This window comes from Pleurodeles waltl, chromosome 5, assembly GCF_031143425.1.
Source record: "Pleurodeles waltl isolate 20211129_DDA chromosome 5, aPleWal1.hap1.20221129, whole genome shotgun sequence".
Classification (NCBI taxonomy): domain Eukaryota; kingdom Metazoa; phylum Chordata; class Amphibia; order Caudata; family Salamandridae; genus Pleurodeles; species Pleurodeles waltl.
The window spans coordinates 1,038,603,819-1,038,625,537 of record NC_090444.1 but is presented as its reverse complement, the minus strand read 5'-3'; the positions used below and the strand labels follow the sequence as shown (position 1 = coordinate 1,038,625,537).

At 42.9% G+C, this 21,719-nt stretch overlaps 1 protein-coding gene across 2 annotated transcripts in view; it reads right to left on the bottom strand.

Annotated features, from left to right (window-relative positions):
* Positions 1–21,719, bottom strand: part of PDE7B (phosphodiesterase 7B) — an 891,171-nt gene that overhangs the window by 90,794 nt on the left and 778,658 nt on the right. For both annotated transcript variants that reach the window (XM_069235207.1, XM_069235206.1), the window contains 2 exons: positions 10,102–10,253; positions 3,487–3,550 (listed from right to left, as the gene is read on the bottom strand). In XM_069235207.1, coding sequence (XP_069091308.1) covers positions 3,487–3,550; positions 10,102–10,253 — 216 coding nt within the window. The remainder of the gene's footprint in view (positions 1–3,486; positions 3,551–10,101; positions 10,254–21,719) is intronic.

Sequence of the window (21,719 nt, the reverse complement as noted above, 5' to 3'; positions counted from 1 at the left end):
CAGCAGAGCACCTGAAAAATGCCTCATTTGATCATTCATATGAAAATCTGATAACATCTTTAGCATGAAATTAGAAAGAGGACTAAGTGCCAACCTGTCCCAATATGAATCTTCAGCAAGTAAGACCTGAAGCTTGCGCCCTCTTAAAGGCTGCCAACAATGAAGTTTCCCTGAAGGAGGGGGAGAAGGTGGGGAGCTGGTTTGTGGCTCTGTCTGACTTTTAAAAATATCATTATGCATTTCAGATTAAAAACTTCCACTTTTTCAGGAGGACGCCAGATACTAGTCTCCTAGCCCTGCTGTATACTGCAATGCTTCCAGCTTCTGCTCGGGAAAATTTATTGTATAAGTTTGGTGACCCTAAATTCTTTAAGCAGGTTCCACTGAAGGTCCTTTTTTTCCACACTTAGGATCTGGGTTACCGTAAGGAAAATGATGGGAGTGTATTATTATTCAGATTGGGCTCCCATTTGGAATTCTACCAGATCCCTAGATTGGTTAAAAGATAGTCTTAGTCGACCATTACATGAAGCAGACTTTAAGAACTGGGGGGATTTTAGAGTTGGGGAAACCTTAATAATGTTTCATGATTTTTTGGAGTAGACAAGATGGGAAGGTGGTGAAATTTAAATATCTACAGCTGTGCTCATGGCGGTCCGTGCAGGGCTTAACAAGGGAGAGCTTCTGAGAACATGAAGCTTTGTTAGGGAATATAAAACTATAAATAAAGCAGTATCATTATGGTATTGGGACATGGTCACTGCTGAGGACGACAAAGGCATGGAATCTTATCTGATCTCGATGAAATACCTTCCCGGGATTAGCATGCCAGGAGCTCTGGCAAGTATCTTTTGAGTTTCTTCGTAAAACAGTTAAGCTGGCCTCATTAAAATGGAACCATGTGTTTACACTCTGTAGGGCCTATTGGACTCCAGTAAAGATGGCCAGTCTTTCACGAGGAACATCTAGGTGCAAGGAATGTGATGTGGAAGATGGAGAGGATAAACATATGTTTGTGGAGTGTAAAGCATTGGTCGTCTTCTGGAGCAAGGTTAGTCGGTCTTTAAATGAAATCCTGGGTGAAGTCAAGGTAAGCCACTCTGTGATACTTTTTGGGATTGTGACAGAGCAATGAAGCCTCAATAAGTGGCAAAAAAGGCTGCTGTTCATTTTAACGCTATTAGCAAGCAGAGAAATCTTCAAGAATTGGATATCACAGAGTTCCCCATCACATTGAGACTGGGTAAGGACTGCCAGTCTGTACTACTAATGGGATGTAGCCTGCGGCAAGAGATATGCTGAGAGTAGATGGTCTCCTCACATAACTTGGTGCAACAGAGCCAAAATGATCCAATGATTACCCTGCAAATCTGCTGAGAGAAGTATAGGTACCGAGTGAACAATATTCAGCACTAGGATAAGCCAGTGTGTACCTATAGTGTGCTTTGCCCGCTTAACAGAGGGTAAGCTACTGGCTTGGAAAAAAAAAAGTTTTCCAAGTTACAAGTTTTACACGAGTTGAAATGGGTCAATACTCATAAGACCAGAATGGAGGGAATATCCAAAATAAGGGGATAGATTAAATAACAGAATGTCTTTTAAGAGCTTCCTTCAAGAAATAAGCAGAACAGTGAGATTGTGAATAGTCTTATCTGTGTCTGATGACTGTTTGGCTAAGAGCGGAGGGTGGAAATGTCTTACTCTTTGCAAGGAACATAACATTCAGCCATGAAGTTAGGATGAGTTCTAAGGACCACATTATTTTTATATATCATGTTATTACGATTGTTAACTCACAAAGCCTGCAGGTCCACCAAAGTAATGGAAAAATAAGCATTTGTCTTTGTCATTAGTTTCACATCAATGGTTCCAAATACTACAGCAACATATACGTTGTAAGAATATGAAGCTGAAGAAGCAGATCAAAATGTTTTTTTATAAATTCTTACATAAAAAAACAATTTAGCGTCCCTATATGCAGTAACTGCTGGCAGACATGGTCACAGAGAGTACCAGAACTGGCCAGTGGGAGGGGTGGGTGATATTTTTCACTGGCAGGGAAAGTGAACAGCTGGGCGAGTTTGCATTTCTGTGACTCGTTTCACACTCAAGGACAGTGAGTGACTCACAAAGGTAACTCGTGATGGCCACAAACTGCTGCAATCAGTGGTGCCGGTTTGCTCACTCCATCACGGAAAGTCTGTGTCAGGATGAGCGACACCAACATGACTTCTTGGCAGCAATTCAGAATGATCTAACCACAGTGACCCATTCCAATTAATTGAGGGCAACCAATCAGTGAGTGGTTGTAGCCAAAAGGTATCAATTCAGAGGCAAGTATTATCACTTTCAACAGGTATAACAGGGTGAGGTCGAAGCAACCAAAGGCATGGTGTTTGCCTTTGACTGCATCCGCACTTAGGCATGTACATGTAGGAGGAGGGGTGCTCGTAGGAAATAATATTTTTGCATCCATAGACTTGAGGCCTACTGATTAGATGTGCAGCCCTTGAATATGGCAAACTTTGTAAAGTGCTATGATACCGTATTCACTGAGACTAAATGGTGTATCTTATGTGATGATTATGACATTATGAAACTCTGGATCGCACTTCATTATTTTGAATAAACAACAGGTAATAAAATCATTTTATTATGGTGTATAAGCAGTGGGTGGAGGATGAAAGTGAATGTAAAAGAGGTACTTAATCACATAATGAACCCAAAAACAACAAAATCACGGAGGTTGATGGAGAAGTGGGAGCCGCATTGACTTGAATTGATTTTACATGTTCTTTAGGTAAGATGTGAAAGTAAATCTTTTGTCCAAATGTTATTGGCCACCTTTTTTTGAGTAAGGATTTTTGAGAAACAGTTTTAAAAAATATATATGATATTCCTGAAAAAAATCATTTCTGAAGAATGGAGATTTTCAAGATGTTATCCCTAAGAGATGTATTCATAAATCTGGTGATTGAATGGGATGGTGCGGTACAAGAATATCTTTCGGGAATATATTGTGACATAAATATAATGTCCTAAATATCACCAAATTGGAGTTAATAACAGAAATTCCTCATCCAGTGGGACGGTAACGTACAATATTTATGGTACAATGTTTATGTCAGGTGATATTTCTGTGTACAATAGTCATAAAACCGTATAGAACTGATGAAAGAAAAGTTTCTGCCATTTTTGTAAATGTCACATGCAATATGTATTTTCCCAATAATACACTGCAATAAAAATGCCAATGAAAGTATTGTGCTTTGTCTCTGTCAGAATAAAAAATGATACTGCATACTCATCACAGGTAAGTAAACATAAGAGTATGCAAGCTGTTGAAATGGAAAGGGCTCATATACTTTTCTAGGGACTGAGCACTGTATGAAACTGTTAAAACAAAACAAGAGCTATGCACACATAGGCTACAATGCCCCATAAATACATGTAGCATGAAAGCATGTCAAATGTTGTAGGTCTTACCGTTCGTCAAACGATCAAACAGGAAAATGTCGAAGTTCCACATTCCCACCTTAGACAGCATATGCTGCGAAGAAAGGGTAAACGTTAACGATGACTCGCATCTGAAAATCCAAACGCACTTCTTGTTTTAATCGACCATGAAAGAAAAGTTAGGACACAGGGTGTGACGTTGTTTCGGGCCTAAGCACCTTGAGAGTGTTTGCTTGATCGATGAAGCACTCTAACAGATGATGAAAGGAAAAGTGTCAATGACGCTTAGATACCTTAGACATCAATCTCACTGTCTGAGTCATCAGCACTTTAGGTACCCACCTCGGTACGTTCACCTGAATGAACTATTTAACGTGTCTGTGTCACGCTTAACAGAGGAAGATTGCACTGTACTTACTGATCACAAACAACGTATGATAATTTGATAGATTTTTCTGTAAACGCTGCCAGAAGTAAATGGGGAAAAATTAAATAGAGTGCTCCATAGAATTTGAAACATGTTAGCAATGGAACGACAGAACAGCAGAATGAACAGCATTTTGAGATTAAATAGAAATGCGGTGCTGCGTTGTGGTAAACAGAACGCACTACTCCCGCTGAGATAGACAGAAATGGATCTCTTTGACTGAATTAAATACATTTTCACTTGTGAGCCATGCAACTACCTATCGGCTTTGATGCAAATCCCTATCAACGCTGGCAGACGTGGATTTGTAACGAAAAACTCTGGAGAATAAATAGCTTTCTTTTCTCGAAAATGTTCTGACTTTGCATGTGTGCTGTACCTTGGGCATGCATATTACGTTAGAAAAAGTGATAATCTACGACAAAGTGTAGGATTGTAAATTGAAAAGGTATCTTTCCAGTACAAAACCTAAGCATCACCTTACACCGTTACACACACAGACACCCTTACAGTGTTTAATTCAATCCAAAAACATAATGCATCATTGGAAAGATACAAATTCCCACCTGCAAAGCAAGCTTGATTGTAAGTCGTTTACCAATCGCAGAGACAGATTTTTTGCCTGTAAAGGCAGTAATCGTGTCGAACAACTTCAGCGGCGCTCCTATAAGGCAAAGTAAAAGGGGGGACTATCCCACACTCCTTGTACCTGCTATACTTCCTTACAGTAAGCAAACTTTTAGAAGTGACATGGGCATGAGGAAAAATAAATTCAATGTTTGTGAATACCCAACAAATTATAACTTTGTGGGTTTTTATCACATTGGCAATGGAAAGCCCCGTGACTCCTGTGAGACCTGAATAAGTCCAGATAAGGAAACCCATCACCTGTAAAGACGCATTCTTTAAAAAACAGTCAGTTCATGTGGTGTGGCTGCAGCGCTAAAGGCCCAGAGATGGGCTTCTATAAAACCCTGAACAGATACTGAACAATCAAAAAGCGATGGCACCATGCAGTCAATCCTCTGTTGTGTCACTAACACCTAACTGTACATGAGACAGGAAGGTGACACGTAGGAAGATGGTTTCAACTACTCTTTAGGCATGACTTCTCGAACTGGCCACATGGTGGTGCTATGCCTACAAGTTACGAATAGAGAAATTGATTTTATACTTGTAGGCACATATAGGAATAGACGTGTTTCCACAGTATGTTCGTAATTTCTTCCAAATAGGATTCCACTTGACAACATATAGAGCATGGGTACTCACAAACTTTTTCTCGGGGGCCAAAATTGCAGTATGGTTTGCGGCCGAGGGCCGCACTGAAGTGACAGCGGGGGGCGGGGCTTAGAGGGGGAACAACCACCCCACCCCCTTTTTCAAAACAATGCCCCTACCCCAGTAACACACACAGCGCGCACACATACGGCGCCATCTGCTCTCACCCCTACCCCAGTAACACACACAGCGCCATCTGCTCTCACCCCTACCCCAGTAACACACACTACGCCATCTGCACACAGCGCCATCTGCTCCCACCCCTACCCCAGTAACACACACAGCGCCATCTGCTCTCACCCCTACCCCAGTAACACACACTGCGCCATCTGCACACAGCGCCATCTGCTCCCACCCCTACCCCAGTAACACACACAGCGCCATCTGCACACAGCGCCATCTGCTCTCACCCCTACCCCAGTAACACACACTGCGCCATCTGCACACAGCGCCATCTGCTCCCACCCCTACCCCAGTAACACACACAGCGCCATCTGCTCTCACCCCTACCCCAGTAACACACACTGCGCCATCTGCACACAGCGCCATCTGCTCCCACCCCTACCCCAGTAACACACACAGCGCCATCTGCACACAGCGCCATCTGCTCTCACCCCTACCCCAGTAACACACACTGCGCCATCTGCACACAGCGCCATCTGCTCTCACCCCTACCCCAGTAACACACACAGCGCGCACACACACAGCGCCATCTGCTCTCACCCCTACCCCAGTAACACACACACACAGCGCACACACACAGCGCAATCTGCTCTCACGCCTACCCCAGTAACACACACTACATTAAAAACAAATAAATAAATAACCAAAGAGCCTTACCTGACTCAAAGCACTGTAAAGATGCCACAAATGTGGAACAGCAGGCAGGCAGGCGGGCAGCAGACGTGGAGCCGGTGACAGGAAGCAGACGACCAAAGCCCCATAAAAGTTAGCTGCAAGCGCTGACTTTTATGGGGCTTTGGCTTCCAGGATCGTCAGGGCAACGCCATAAACAATGGCCGCCGTATGTAAACATAGAGGAGGACCGCGGGAGCATGCTCCTGAGGCCCTCTTCTATGTTTACATACGGCTGCCATTATGATGTGGCGTTTGGTGTGCGTCTCGCGGGCCGCCAAGCTAGGTCCGTGGGGCCGCTGGCGGCCCGCGGGCCGTACTTTGAGTACCGTTGATATAGAGGGTTGGGGGAATTTCTGCGAATTTCAGTGGGCATCTCTAAGATACCCTCTATGTGCATTTTACAATGAATCCAACACTGGCATCAGTGTAAGTTTATTGAGATGAGAAGTTTGATGCCAAACTTACCAGCATTCAGTGAAGCCATCATGGAGCTGTGGAATTCGTAGTGACAAACTCCCAGACCATGTTCTCAATATGGCCACACTGCACTTACAATGTCTAAGAATGGACATAAACACTGTAGGGGCATACTGTTCATGCAGCTATGTCCCCTTCTGTGGTATAGTGCACAGGGCTGGAAGGCCTGCTAGAGGGGTGACTTACCTATGTCGCAGGCAGTGTTTGATAACCATGACACCTAGGGAGAGATGGCATGTTGACTTTGCCTTTTTCTCTCCACCACCCCACACAATCTGCAGTGGGCATGTGTTTGGTGAGGGGCCCCTTAGGATGGCATAATATCTGCTGCAGCCCTTAGGGACCCTCTCCGACCACAGGGTCCTTGGTACCACTGGTACCTTCATAAGGGACTTATCTGTGTGTCAGAAATGTGCCAATTGTGGAAACAATGGTACAGATTTAGGGAAATGACACAGGTACAGTGACCTGCTTAGTAGAATCCCAGCCCACACTCAGTCACATTAGCATCAAATAACAGGCAAAAGATGTAGGAGAGGACTGCAACAAGGGGCCAGTTTCCTACAATGAGCTCATAAATGTATTCAATTGTTTGAAAAAGGTTGGTGGGATTTATGTAGATCTTAGAAGAGGTTAGGTATTGTACTATTGCAGAGATATGTTTTTTAGGAATGAGATGCTGTGGTCTTTGAAATAATGTCTGGGAAATTTGCAGAAATGCAAAGGAATATCCCAGCACTTAACCCTAATGCTATCCCTAAACCTAATCCTTTTCCTAGCCCGTCCCCTAAAACTCACTGACTCCATTAAGCTAAATCTAGCCCTAAGAAAAACCCTAATGCTAAACCTTACACTATAGCTTATTCGTACCATTGCCCAAACCTTAATTTTTTTCTGCACTCTAAGGGCCATATTTATACTCCGTTTGCGCCGGATTTGCGTCGTTTTTTTTGGCGCAAATTCAACGCAAAACAAACTCCATATTTATACTCTGGCGTTAGACGCGTCTAGCGCCAAAGTTCATGGAGTTTGCGTCATTTTTTAGCGTGGACACCTACTTTGCGTTAATGATATGCAAGGTAGGCGTTCCCTTCTAAAAAAATGACTCCGAGGCATGTGCGCCGTATTTACACTCCCGGGCATAAATTACGCCCGGGAGTGGGCGGGTCAAAAAAAATGACGTCCTGCCGCTTTTGCGTCGTTTTTTAGCGCCTGGTCAGGGCAGGCGTTAAGGGACCAGTGGGCTTGGAATGAGCCCAGAGGTGCCCTCCCATGCCCCCAGGGACACCCCCTGCCACCCTTGCCCACCCCAGGAGGACGCCCAAGGATGGAGGGACCCATCCCAGGGAACTTAAGGTAAGTTCAGGTAAGTATTTATTTTTTATTTTTTTTGTGGCATAGGGAGGCCTGATTTGTGCCCCCCTACATGCCACTATGCCCAATGACCATGCCCAGGGGACATAAGTCCCCTGGGCATGGCCATTGGGCAAGGGGGCATGACTCCTGTCTTTGCTAAGACAGGAGTCATTTCAATGGGGGTTGGGAGTAAAAAAAAATGGCGCAAATCGGGTTGAGGCGAAAATTTTGCCTCAGCCTGACTTGCCCCATTTTTTGACGCCCAAGCTCCATATTCCCCTTAGCCGGCGCTGCCTGGTGTAAGTCATTTTTTTTGATGCACACCAGACAGCTCCGCCGGCTAATGCCGGCTAATGCCGGCTAACGTCATTGAATAAATATGGCGCCCGCATGGCGCTTCAGAATGGCGTTAGATTTTTTCACGCACAACTGCGTTGGCGCAGTTGTGCGTCGAAAAGTATAAATATGGCCCTAAATTTCCCACACACTTCCACTGTGAAAAAATAATTATTGTGCTGGCCTTCCCTTCTTTTGACTATTCACTGAGGAAAGTTCTCTGTTTCAATATTATGTGTCATGATGTTTGTTCTCATGAAAGAGACCCCACATTCTATCCCCGAGGAAGCTTCACAGATACTAGTGAGCACACATTTTTTTCTTTACTGTATAATTGTTGCTTTAAAGTGCCACCCCAAGTGCAACAGTATGGTTACATGCAGATCTCAGACTTGTGCCACAGAATCTAAAATGCATGTAACTGAAGAGGCACAATAAGACTGAAACTCCCCTGGGATTGCTTGTTTTCATGTTCAGAGGGAGTGTGCCTTGGAAGTTTGAGCTAGACTGCCTATGTTTGCTACCTATCTGGCACAGTGCAGGAAAAAAATGATGGACTGAAGCACAGCCTGAGCGATTGTCAGTGACTAAGGGCCTGACTTAGACTTTGGAGGATGGTATGTACTCCGCCTGAGCGATGGAGTTAAATACTCTGTCACCCTGAGGAAGTACCCATCTCATGGCTCAGTGGAAAACTATAGTCTGCGTCTGCTGACCCGGGGATAACTATAGTCATTGACAGTAACTGCTGTCACAACGGTTCCTGCCAAGGAGTTAAAAGTTTGAATGATGGCTACGTCAAGCAAGGCTGCCACTCATCAAACCTTTTATCAAGTTTTATTTTCTTCACAAAACACCCTGACTACTGATGCTCCCAACCACCCTGGGAGTTTATTCCATGGTGTCCGGCTCATTTGAATGGTTTTACTGTCCCTTACTGCTAAGTTTTTCACTGCAGTTATTAAGTGTAAAAAATGTCAATCTGACTGCCTACTTTAAATTGGGCGGTGGTCGAATGGCCTAACCCTCAGACGGCCCTTACACTGTCAAGACATCGGAGGAGTATGCCAATAACAGACCTGGCATAGTCTCCATTGCTGACACTGCTGACGTACTTAAGGTCCTCTGAACTGTAAATCAGGCAAAGCGACCTTCAGTTTGATGGAAACGGTAAAAACTCAAAATCAGCCTCTGAGACTTTTGCAAGCGTTACATCCATCACCTCTTGCTGTTCTAATGGAGCATGCTTAGGAGTCATAATGGTAGAAATTCCTTACATGCTGACATGATAAGTGTGTGAAAAGGTCAGCATAATCTGAAGACAGTAACTCAGAGAGAGGTGTCGTTGGGTGTCTGTTTCTGCTCAGTACCATCACGTATCGAATAAGTGAAAAGTTTAAGAATAGTTCTTGCTTTAGCCTTGCTTTGGCTCACACTAAAACATGTCTTATGCATAGCTGCCGCAACAGGGTATAACTAGGGCAACCTGCTCTGGGACCCACTCTTTTCAGGGCCCGTCACAATAGGGTATAGCTCGGGCTACCTGCCCTAGAACCTGCTCTTTTCAGGGCCCGGCACTGCATCTGTTAAAACCAGACTTAGCCTACTATTGATATATACATTCTCAATACGACAGGTAACTGGTGCCTACACAGAGTGTTGCCATACTACCAGAGAAGGGATCCACCACACTTAGCTCCACAAAAGCTTCTGACAACCCTGGTCTTATGAAACCATGACAATATGTATATAGGAATTAAGACCATTGCACATGTCTGCTAAACGAAACCACAGTGTTGCAAGCATATTTAGCAGTAATGCCACTGATCACTTTGTAAGTGGGCCCTCAATAGGTGGACACACAATTCAGCAAATTTCTCTTTACTATGAAAATATGCCGTTGTCCTTACCCGTGCTTGCCCAAGGTAGTCCTCATCCAATAAGTGCAGAGAAGCTTGTGGTATGATGCCACGTAGAAGCCGGGATGCATGGAAATACCTCTGAAAGCTTAAGAGTCGTTTCACCTTTCTCTTGGTGCCTATTTCCCCTGAGTGTGTTGTATCTGTCAAATGAAGTGCAAGCCAAAAACATCACTATTATAGCAGGGACAACCCGTTCACACATTCTTCACTTCGAGAGGAGCCACGTGCACATAGGTAACACTAGAAATTAAAGTTATAGATTAAGTTTTCGTAAAGTTTCAGAACGATTAATACATTCTGCATGTCCTCCTGATGCTTGATGTAGAGAAAAATAGTAAACAACAATAAGTAATACATTCATGACGCTTTACGCAGCGGAAAATAGTAAATACAATTAAGAAACAAAAAGTAAAACTAGACATTATTTACAATTACAAGTACGTACGTCAATAGACCCTGTGAAATGCTAAAAATGCTAACTCTTCAGCCCCAATTACGAATAGGGTAGAGGACTATCGCTGGGTGGGTTAACGCTCCACCCACTCACACCAAGCCCCCTACTCCTGTAATTGGATTTTCCAGGTACAGGAACATCAGGCCTGATTTCACCTGTCAGAAAGTCACACTCAAATCAAGAGCGGGTTGGGTAGGGACTGAAGACGCAAGTGTAGCCTGGCCCCTAACTGAACCCTCCTATGCCACGAAGGAAGCATCACAATCTCTCCCCTCCTGCTAAAGTCTGCAATGCCTCCTGAGTCTCTGCTCCCCACCACCCGCTCTTCCCTTGCTCCCGTTTATCACCTGCTCAGCACAGCTGGTAAATAGAAGGAGAACTGTCCATGTGTGGGACTGTAATTATGAGTCCTTTACCGCGTGCTGAATTCTGTATTTCGAGGCCCACAAGTTATTTCCATTGTAGGGGCAAAACCTTGTAATTGCTCGGGGCACATGTGCAATTACTGGTCAGAACTGGGACTCTGGAAATAGTTCTTTAGGTACTTCTGCACCACCAAACTCATAATTAAAAGGTGTCCTACCCTTCCTTGTCAAACTCCATTCTGAGCCACGGGGAATGTGGGGCCAGATGTATGAAGCATTTTACCAGTTGCAAACAGCCCATCTTAGCATATACCAACCCTATTTTTGGAGTTGGTAACCTACTACTGACTCACAAAAAAGGGTTTGCAAGTCACTATTAGGAAGGAGTGTGTAAAGGAAGTCCCTAATAGCGAATCACACTGGCATGTATGAATGTTTTGTAACTGGAATGCGGTGGATTCATATTTTACCATCTCCTTAGAGGAGGTGATAACCCATTGGCAAACCAGAAGGGTCCCCCTTTGTAAATGTGAGTGAAAACATTTTTAAGAGCAGGAGGTGGTCCCACGACCTCTGCCTACTCTTAAAAAATGAATAGAAAACTTTTCAGTTTTCTTTTTGTAATGCATTACAAAAAAAAAGATTTCTTTTTTTAAAAAGCAGTCACAGATATGGTGGTCTGTTGACCCCAGCAGACCACCATCCCTGTGAGGGCCGACCATTCCAAATGGGTCACAAATTGAGACGTGACTCATGAATAATAATGAGACCTGTCTGTTGCGACCCTTTTGAGAATAGTAAACAGTACCTGAGACACTGTTGCAATTCGTTAAAAGTGGCAATTTGGAGACGCAAAAGCTGACAGTCGTACATGGGTTCCTTAGTTTTTCCTTTAAAAAGTTACATTTTGTACCACGACTAGTTGACGTGAGTATATCCCTTTATTCCAATTCACAACTTTCTGTGTGCAACACAGAAGTGAGGAATGGGCTGTGACAATGAGAAGAAGCGTTCCAGATAATGAACATTATTTGTGAGTAACTGCAGCAATAATGAATATTAGTTGTGAGTAACCCCAAACTCTACGAGTAGACTAGAAAAGAGCATGGAGGTAATGTCAAGGCAGAATAATAGCAAAGATCTACCACGGGTACAGATATGAAGTCAGAAATGCAGGCAATAAAAACGTGTAGAGAAGACATGCTATGAAAACTCATGATGAAGGTGAAGCCTGAATAACATCACCCATCCTCACGAAAAAGAGATGACTAAGAAATCCTTGGTCGATAACAGAAACTATCTGCTTGACAAAAGCACAAGACAAAGGCGTCTCTGCACCGAAGTTGATGCTCATTCAGAATGAAGAGGGCTTCCACCTATAGTGGAATTTCACAGTGAGGATAGATGAATAGCATAAGAAGCAAGTGGGGACTATCCACATAAACCACATCAATAGAAATTGACAGTACTACAATATTTTAGACCACTTGCAAAGTTCAACTTAGTAGAGAGGGTCTGCATAAAAGTCCCCGCCATTGATGATAGACGTTTCCTCTTCAGACTAAGGTCTGCAGTAGAACAATAAACCTCATTGAAAAATAGGGCGAAGCGATCATGTGGTCACACCGACAGCAGACACCACATGAGACACTTGTTTGACTGGTTTATGTTACTAAACCAAAACCCGCAAAGGTGCAAATGCACTAAAAACTCTTTCTTTCTGAGGAAAACAGATTGTCTACAAGTTTCCTGCAGCCATCAGACCTAAGCTGAATGCAGCCGAGACATTACTCGGCCACCAAGCATGTCTAGCACTTTAGGTCATATCCTGTTTGGGGTGAATATAATTCTGATGGGGCATACGAATGACGACCAAATAACAAGCAAAATGGTGCTCTGTTTCTGCAATGAGGAAAGAAACAATATCCCAGTTGGAGCACAGCCTCTTGGCAATGTCCTCTAGGCAATGTCACCACTTATTTGTTGAAGAATGTGGAACTTTCTCCTCAATTCCAATTTTTATTTGTTTCAAAGTAAAGACCCTGTGATTTGAATGAGCACAATCTATGCAACCTGCAGAGCAGGGAATGCATGGAAACACAAACATCAGAGTTATGATAAGAACACCAATACTACATGGTACCTTCTGCATGGACACTGTGGCACCACTTTAGCATAGCAGAGTTAGATAAAAAGGTTGGATTAAAATAAATATATCAGTGGTTATGAATCACTTTACGAGCGTGCGCACACAATATATTAATCCAGGTACTTCACAAGCAGGAGATGGTATAAAGGAACCATACAAAACTGATCACAATTTTCTAGTGGTTAATTAGTCTATACTGGTGACTGACCTGCTTGGCAACAGATTAAGGTGTGATTCATACAGTGGACATACATTTCAGCCCTTCCTCGTAGTCAGACAAAAACAATCGCTGATCATGAGAGAGTGACATTGATTTCAATTCAATCCAATGAAATCCTCTAATTTGACGCTCATTTTCACGTAAATGCTATATAAGTCATACATTTGAACCACCCTATATGTGCATCCTTGGGCCTCAGAAGGGGCAAGAAACCACTCCAGACAAGACAGTGATTCAAACAATTCCGAATTGTGGCCCATATTTATGGAACCTTAGCGCTGCCTTAGTGCCATTTATTTTGCAGCTAAAGCGGCGGTAACATAACTCCATATTTATATTTTGATGCTAGGCCCGTCTAGCGTCAAAATATTGGAGTTAGCGTCATTTCTAGGATGTATGAAACCACCTTGCGCCAATGAAAGGTAGGCATTCCCATCCTAAAAATGATGCTAGACACCCCTCCACCCCCCCAGTGCCATATTTAACTCCCGGCCCAGAAACAACGCGTGGGTGGGAGGCAGGCCTAAATAATGGTGCTAAGCCCGCTTAGCGCCATTATTTATCACCTGGGTCAGACCAGGTGTTAGAGTGTAGGTAGGCCCATTTCCATGGCTAAACAACATGGAATGGGCACAAATATGCTCACCTAAAGCCCCAGCAACACCACCACCCATACCACAGGGACACTATAGGAGGAGGGAGCCCATCCCAGGTAAGTTGCAGGTAAGTGTTTGTGTATGTGTGTGGTGTACCATTGGGGGCCCCTTACATGGGGCCCCCTGCCTGTCACTGGGTATGTAGAGCTTTCCCAGGGGACACTGATCCCCTGTGGTGGGCTTTAGGGTGGTGGACATGAGACAGGAGTCAAGTTTTTGGCTGCTTGTGCATCAAAAAATGACGCTAGACTGATTGGTGGCAGAAATTTTGCTGCTAAACAGCCTAACGTCATGTCAGACCCACTAGCGCCATTACCCCTAATGCCACCCCCCTCGGATAACATCTTTTCTTTTTACGCTAGCCATTCCTTAGCGCCATAGTGCGTCATTTTATAAATCTGGCACAGGGATGGCTTTAAGGAATGGCGTTAAAAAAAACAACGCACAACTGCGTTAGCGCAGTAGTGTGCCATTTTCCATAAATATGGGCCTTGGTTTTAAATTGGTTTCCTGACTGTAACCAATGAGAATCATTTGATTTTAAGGTCCTTATATTATCCCTTAGTGTTTTATGTAACTGATCATCATATTCAAAGGCAACCACTTGCAGGTATTATACAGGGAAAGGGGAGAATGGCTAATTGACTTGAGCCAGCATCTATCATTTTGAAATGACATTTGTCTCACTAAATGTCAATGTATTTCTCAATCTTAACACCTATCACCTCTACCATTACATCGACCTGGCCATTACATTGACCCAGATGATTATCTCGGGTGACCATTACTTTGACTGAGCAAATGTATTATTTTAACTCCAGCCCTAGCAAATTGGTCATTAGAGCTAAGTTACGGTATTATTATAATGCATGAATGAGTGTGTAGTGTTCTTTACACATTTAACATTTTTAGGTGCTTCACGATCCCAACATAGAGACACGAAAACATTTATATTTACAAATATATTAAATACTAGATACATCAGTCATTTACATCAATAATTAGATTCTTAAATTAATTTCATCTAAATTTAGTGAGCTGATCTATGTCAGTTCCTCTTCCTTTGCATATGGATCAGACACTTATCATGGGCAAAGTTACAAATGTGATCTAGATTGCTTTCAAAGTACAGCCTTATAATTAGAGTTCACCTTTAGCACAATTAGTTTAATTTCACATGTAGTTTAGTTGCACCCAGGATCTTACTGTTGTCATATTGCGGGATATTTTATAGGCAACAGAATAGGAGTTGCTTTATGTGATAAATGAATTGAATTTCAGCATCTCAAATGTAGAGAAATACTCAGCAAATGCCGACTGCCATTTGTTACAGTTGCAGAAATCAGTGGACCTGCTACTCGTCTGACACATAACTAAGTTAACATAAAACATATTCAACAAATGGCATGGTCTTTAGCGTCTAGAATATCCAGAAGTTAACATATTGCCTTGAAGAAGCTTGAGAGCTAATATAATCTGAGCGAAACGTGCAGGATGTTTCTTTAGTTTTAAATTTGGCATATTCCCAAATAAAACATTCCCTCATAAGCAGTTTGTGCAAGGTCTTTTTATTCAGCACAGAGGATTTTAATTTTGAGACAATTCAAAATTTAATAGAGGAAAAACGTCTAGGGTTCCACACATTCTTCACTTGGAGACATGCCAATTCTGTCTCGCGGATAATGAAATGGATTGTCCACAAGAAAGCTTTAACAGAGGATAATCTATGTCACATGGAAAAATCAATTGAAGCAATTTTTTGTAAGCTGTGATCTATTACCTTCAAGCCTATCCCTAAATTGACCAATGACATCAAGTGTTATAGAACCTCTAGCAAACTTAAAAGCATAACAGAAAAAAACTTGTTCACTAGTGTAAATCTGGGTGATCAAAGGGAAAAATGGCTCTTTATTTGTAGAAATATGGGTGTCAACAAACAATTTTGAAACATATTGGAGCATATTTACAAGCCCGTAGCACCACCGAAGCGTCACTTTTTGTGATGCTCCGGTGGTACTATGCACTGCACCATATTTACAAGGCGGCACTAAGCCACTTTTTGTGGCTTGATGCCGCCTTGTAAATATGGGCCCCTCCGATGCAGTGTTCTGCGGCAGAGGGGAATGCAATGGGTGTTGCTGTGGGTCTTCCACTGCAACACCCATTGCTTTTGACGCTGACCCAGATTTACAAGAAGTTGTAAATCTGTGGCAGCACCAAAAGCTAACGCCACCCCAGGGGTGGTATTAGCATGGCGCAACAAAGAGAAATACTTTTATTTTTCCTCATTTTTGCTTTTTCCAGGTGTCCAGTATTCTGCAGCACACATAAAAAGAGCAAAACACCACAAATGATTGTTTATGTGCACATAAACAATCATTCAATAATGATGATATGCAACTTCTGTGTGTTCTGCATTCTGCAGCACACATAGAAGTGCCAAATTGCCATTCTAGATTGTTAATTTGCAGGAAGAGACACATTACTGTACATAAACAATCATTCCCTTCAACGCAGACACCCTTGCACTATGGTGCAAGGATGCCTCGTTGGCACTGGCAGCTAAATTTACTGCTAGGGGAAACACAGGTGTGCGCAGTATTTTCGTTAATATGGCACACCTCTGCATTTCAGAACTAACGCCTTGCGGCGCTGCCAATTTTGACACAGCGCCGCGTTGCACCTGTTTCTTGTAAATCTGGCCCATTATTGTTTCTAAGTATTGTTTTAACAATGTTAGGAGAAAACTGATAGTCACTTAGCAACACTGTATCGAGGAGTTTGTCTTTGTTTAGCCAGTTGCTACAATGCTATAAACAGATGACCAAATTAATCATGAAGACTATATATTTCATCGTCATGCAAACTGAGGGCAATTGCAGAAACATATATTCCCAAATGTATAATCCACATCTCAGTTCGCAGCCAATCAGAAATTTGCTGTTCCAAACTATAGTTTTAAGGACCTGGCAAGGTCAAAAACTAATCCTTACATATGCGAAAGCCACCATAACAGTGCTACAGGTGCAATTACAGCTTATGTAACTCTGTCAATCTGATAGTATGCAGCATGATGTAAAAAATCCATCCACTCGGCTTTCAAGGAGACAGCCACAACTGCTGTCATTGACTGAAGCATCACTAAATCTCAGGTAGGGAAAAGGGCAGAGTGACTATAATATTACAGGATGGTACACTTCTGTAAAAAGCTGGGTGCAGGCAGGCAGCTTGCTGCATCAAGATCTTAGGGTGATGGGGAAGAGAAACTCGCCAGCTAACCCTGGCGTATTTACCTGGGCTGAGACATTTAAGTTAATTTTAAAATACAAAATGCTACAGCACCTTTAACTTCATTTTAAATTTAAATTAATTAATTTAAATATATTAAATTAGATAGCATACATTTTTCTGAATTTTAAATTTAAAAATAATTTGCCACTTCAAGTAAAAACTTGTTTTATTATGCATTCATAATCATTATAGTGATTTACAGAATTAATTAAAAGTAATTCAATTACATTTTAATAAAAGTTAATGTTACATTCACTTATAAATTCAAAAAAGTTGTTGGATATAATTAATTAATAATTGTTTTGTTCTCATTTTTTGATTAATTTATATTTCTTCATATTTTTAACTATTTCAAATAATTGAATTTAATGTAACATTGTTTCCTGTGAGATTTTATTGTAAGTCCCTGCTGCCATTGTATTCCATTGGAGTCTGTTGCAGTACCAGCAGTTGGCCATGTGCAGTGCTGGATTTACTCCAGCTCTGAGCTTGAGTAATTTACTACTGCTTTTGGTCACTTCTTGACTTTAGTAACTTTAGAAATGAAGATTGTGAAATATAATAAGATACTCTTTTGTTGGTGGGTGCATGTCCCTCCCTAAACACCTCTTTATCCTTCCCTAAACCCTACTTACTGCTCCCTAAACCACCGCAATTTATTAGTAAGTATAGCGCCTTTTCCCCCAGTCCCTTCCCCAATTGCTACTTAGGTAACGCACGTGTGGTGATCTCTCCATATAGAAGGTAGAAAAGATGGAGATGTAAACTTATAGGTTCGTAAATCACATTTTGTAGTACTCTAGTAGTACTACTGCAGTACAACTAAAAATATTATATAATGCAGACTGTGAATACACCTCAATGTCATGGGTGTCCGCAGAATGGTAATGAGGGGGTGCTCCCCCCCCCCGTCCCACGGATTTAGATCAGCCTGGTGTGCAGACTCACAGTGCAGCGTAACACTACGGCTGCCATAGTGTTACGCTGCCTGCACTAGTACGGCTGATGATGTTAAAATTATGCCCCTCTCCAAAAATAGTTGTGTACTGCCCCGCCCACTGTTCTTTATACAAGAGAGGATATAGATGTTTTTGTGATTCAAACAATATCCAGCTCATGTTGTGGCAAAGACCTGTGTGTCTGTACCCCAGAATGAAGCCACATGCTTATTGACTTTTTTTGTTGAGCTACTAAAAAATCCAAATAGAATCTGATTACTTGCTGAGGCACAGGAAGCGTGTCAGTGGCCAAGCAAAGAGCCAAATGGGGTTTGGATATTTTTTGCATTTTAAGAAAGGCTACTTGGTAGGGCGCATGCTCCTATTGGCACCTGTGACCCAGGCAGGAGTAAGAGGCAGTTTTGATTTTTAATTAGCTTAAGAAAAAAATCTAGCAACAATCTGGCTTTCTTGACGGGCAGAGAGAAATATGTCTGGACCCTAGCAAGGTGCTAAACTCCCTTCAATTATTTTCCTAAACTAAGAAAAACCACGAAGAACATCTGTGCATCAGCTAGGAACTACACAATGTTCGAATTCTTTCTTGGCCCAAGAAAAATCCAGTAAGCATCTAACTTCTTTTTGTAGTACAAACACACAAGGGTGTGCCCCAACAAGAAGCCATGTGATGCTTGGATACCACTGTCAGTGGAAGCCACCCAGTCTGTACAGGGCCACAGTAAAATATTCGGTATGGTGGATTATGGTATCCACTTCAGTCCAATTATTCAGCAGAGCAAGGTAGGCCAGACAGCACAGAGAGCAGACCTACTTCAGCTTGGTGCTAGCACACAGTAGATGGGCAACAACAGTTTTTTGGGAAGTCCAATCCCCGCAGCAGACAAGGCCTGGTGGTTGGGTGGGAGTGGAGACTTGGCCATCAAAAGCAGCAGAAACGTGGTGCAGGAAGAGTTTTCTGAGACCAAATGACGACCAGTAGTGACAAAATCTTCTTGCTGAGTAACGGCATGTAATGATACAAGAGACCAAATTTGCGCCGGCTAACGCCATTCTGAAGCACCATGCGGGCGCCGTATTTATTGAATGGCGTTAGCCGGCGCAAGCAGACTGGCGCTGCCTGGTGTGCGTGGAAAAAAACCACGTACACCAGGCAGCGCCGGCGTAGGGAAAAATGGCGTTAGGGCGTCTTAAAAATGGTGCAAGTCAGGTTGACGCTAAAAAATCGCCTCCACCCGATTTGCGCCATTTTTAACGACGCCCAGACGCCATTTACATGACTCCTGTCTTAGTAAAGACAGGAGTCATGCCCCCTTGCCCAATGGCCATGCCCAGGGGACTTATGTCCCCTGGGCATGGTCATTGGGCATTGTGGCATGTAGGGGGGCACAAATCAGGCCCCCCTATGCCAAAAAAATATTTAAAAAAAACAAATTTATACTTACCTGAACTTACCTGAATGTCCCTGGGGTGGGTCCCTCCATCCTTGGGTGTCCTCCTGGGGTGGGCAAGGGTGGCAGGGGGGGTCCCTGGGGGCATGGGAGGGAAGCTGTGGGCTCATTTTGAGCCCACAGGTCCCTTAACGCCTGCCCTGACCCAGGCATTAAAAAGAGGCGCAAATGCGGGGTTTTTTGACCTGACCACTCCCAGGCGTGATTTTTGCCCGGGAGTATAAATACGACGCATTTGCGTCGCAGTCATTTTTTGGGACGGGAACGCCTACCTTGCATCTCATTAATGCAAGGAAGGCGTTCACGCAAAAAAATGACGCTCTTTACTCATACTTTGGCGCTAGACGCGTCTAACGCCAATGTATAAATATGGCGTTAGTTTTGCGCCGAATTTGCGTCGAAAAAAATGACGCAAATTTGGCGCAAACGGAGTATAAATATGCCCCCAAGGGTTCCTGCAGTGAAATAAGAAAGTTTAACACTACCATAATTTTATGAAAAGCAGTGAACTCTTTAAGGGCACCCGTGAAATCTTTTGCTACTTTTACTGAGTGCCAAGCAAGCTTGACCCTCCCCAAATGTGTTATATTTTCACTAACCTCAATACAATTTTCAGAAAGTGGTGTTAAAATGTATTTTTCTTTTACCACAACATCAAAAGGATAGGTGATAGACAGAGATAAGATGCAATGTCACATGGGTTATTTATTTTCTGAGTCATATACTTTGTGACTGAAAATTATCGTGAAAGTGGTAGGGTTGAAAATAATTATGCTTAGTTTACAATCAATCTCAGGCAGTATTAGAGGCCTATGGGGCACTCAAAGGCTGAGCAGTGCTGCCATTGAACTTACCGAGAACTTTGTGGTTCTTAAACAGACAGGGTACAAACATCTACAGATAAGGGTTTCAGAGAGAACTAGTTCAATCCTTTTGCCCACAAACATCAGCTGTTCAGTTTATGAAAATCCACATATTTTGCTTCAATAATCTTTAACCACCATTTCATGCTGGAAAAATAAAGTCAGGTCCCCTAAACAATGACATTCTTTTCATGGGAAACAATTTTCCTGAAATACCAGTTTTATGTGCAGTAGATACATGTATGGTGGTCAAACATCAACTTCATTTTCATCATGTTCTTGCATGTACTATGGGGGTGGCCATCTGAACCACCGAATGTGGTACCCTAACCCATGGGCCGTTTTTCAGTGAATAGCAAAATGACTGTTTGAACAGTCTGTCTTAAAGTGTTTCTTTAAGGGAAGCAGCTTCCCTGCCTCTCAGGGTGGTTTAAGAGCATCCCAGAGCCTTCTGCCACATACTCTTGTGCCACTGGTTCACAGATTGCTAAAGCATCATATCTTCTGAGCTTCATGATTCCTACATGAAAGGGGGGTGCCATTCGCAGGTAGCCTGACTTTTTGCTTTGGAAGGCTGTGTTCATGGTAAATTTAACACTAAGGGGCATATTTATACCATGTTTGCACTGAATTTGCGTCAGTTTTTTTAACGCAAATTCAGCACAAACATAACTCCATATTTATATTTTGACGTTAGGCATGTCTAGCGTCAAAATATTGGATTTAGCACCATTTTTTTGATGGGGCACCTACCTTGCGTCAATGAGATGCAAGGTAGGCATTCTAGTTTAAAAAATAGTACTAGCCCCTTATTAATCCCCGTGCTAAAAGGATGCACTGGTGCGAGGAGGGGCTTAATAACAGTACAAAGCTTGCTTTGCACCATTATTTAATGCCTGGGTCAGACCAGGCATTAGGGAACCTTTCTACCCATTTCCATGGTGAAACACCGGGGAATGGGCCCACAGGTACCCACCCCAAGCCGCAGGAACACCCACACCAGAGGGACACAAAAGGGTGGGGGTTCCCATCCCCGGTAAGTATTTAAAAAAAAAATTAAGTGCCATTGGGTGCCCTGTCATGGGCCCCCGGCATGGCACTGGGTGCAATGGCCATGCCCAAAGGACCCTGGTCCCCTGTGCTGGCCATTGGGGGGGGGGATGACTCCTGTGTATTCTAAGACAGGAGTTATGTGGTATGG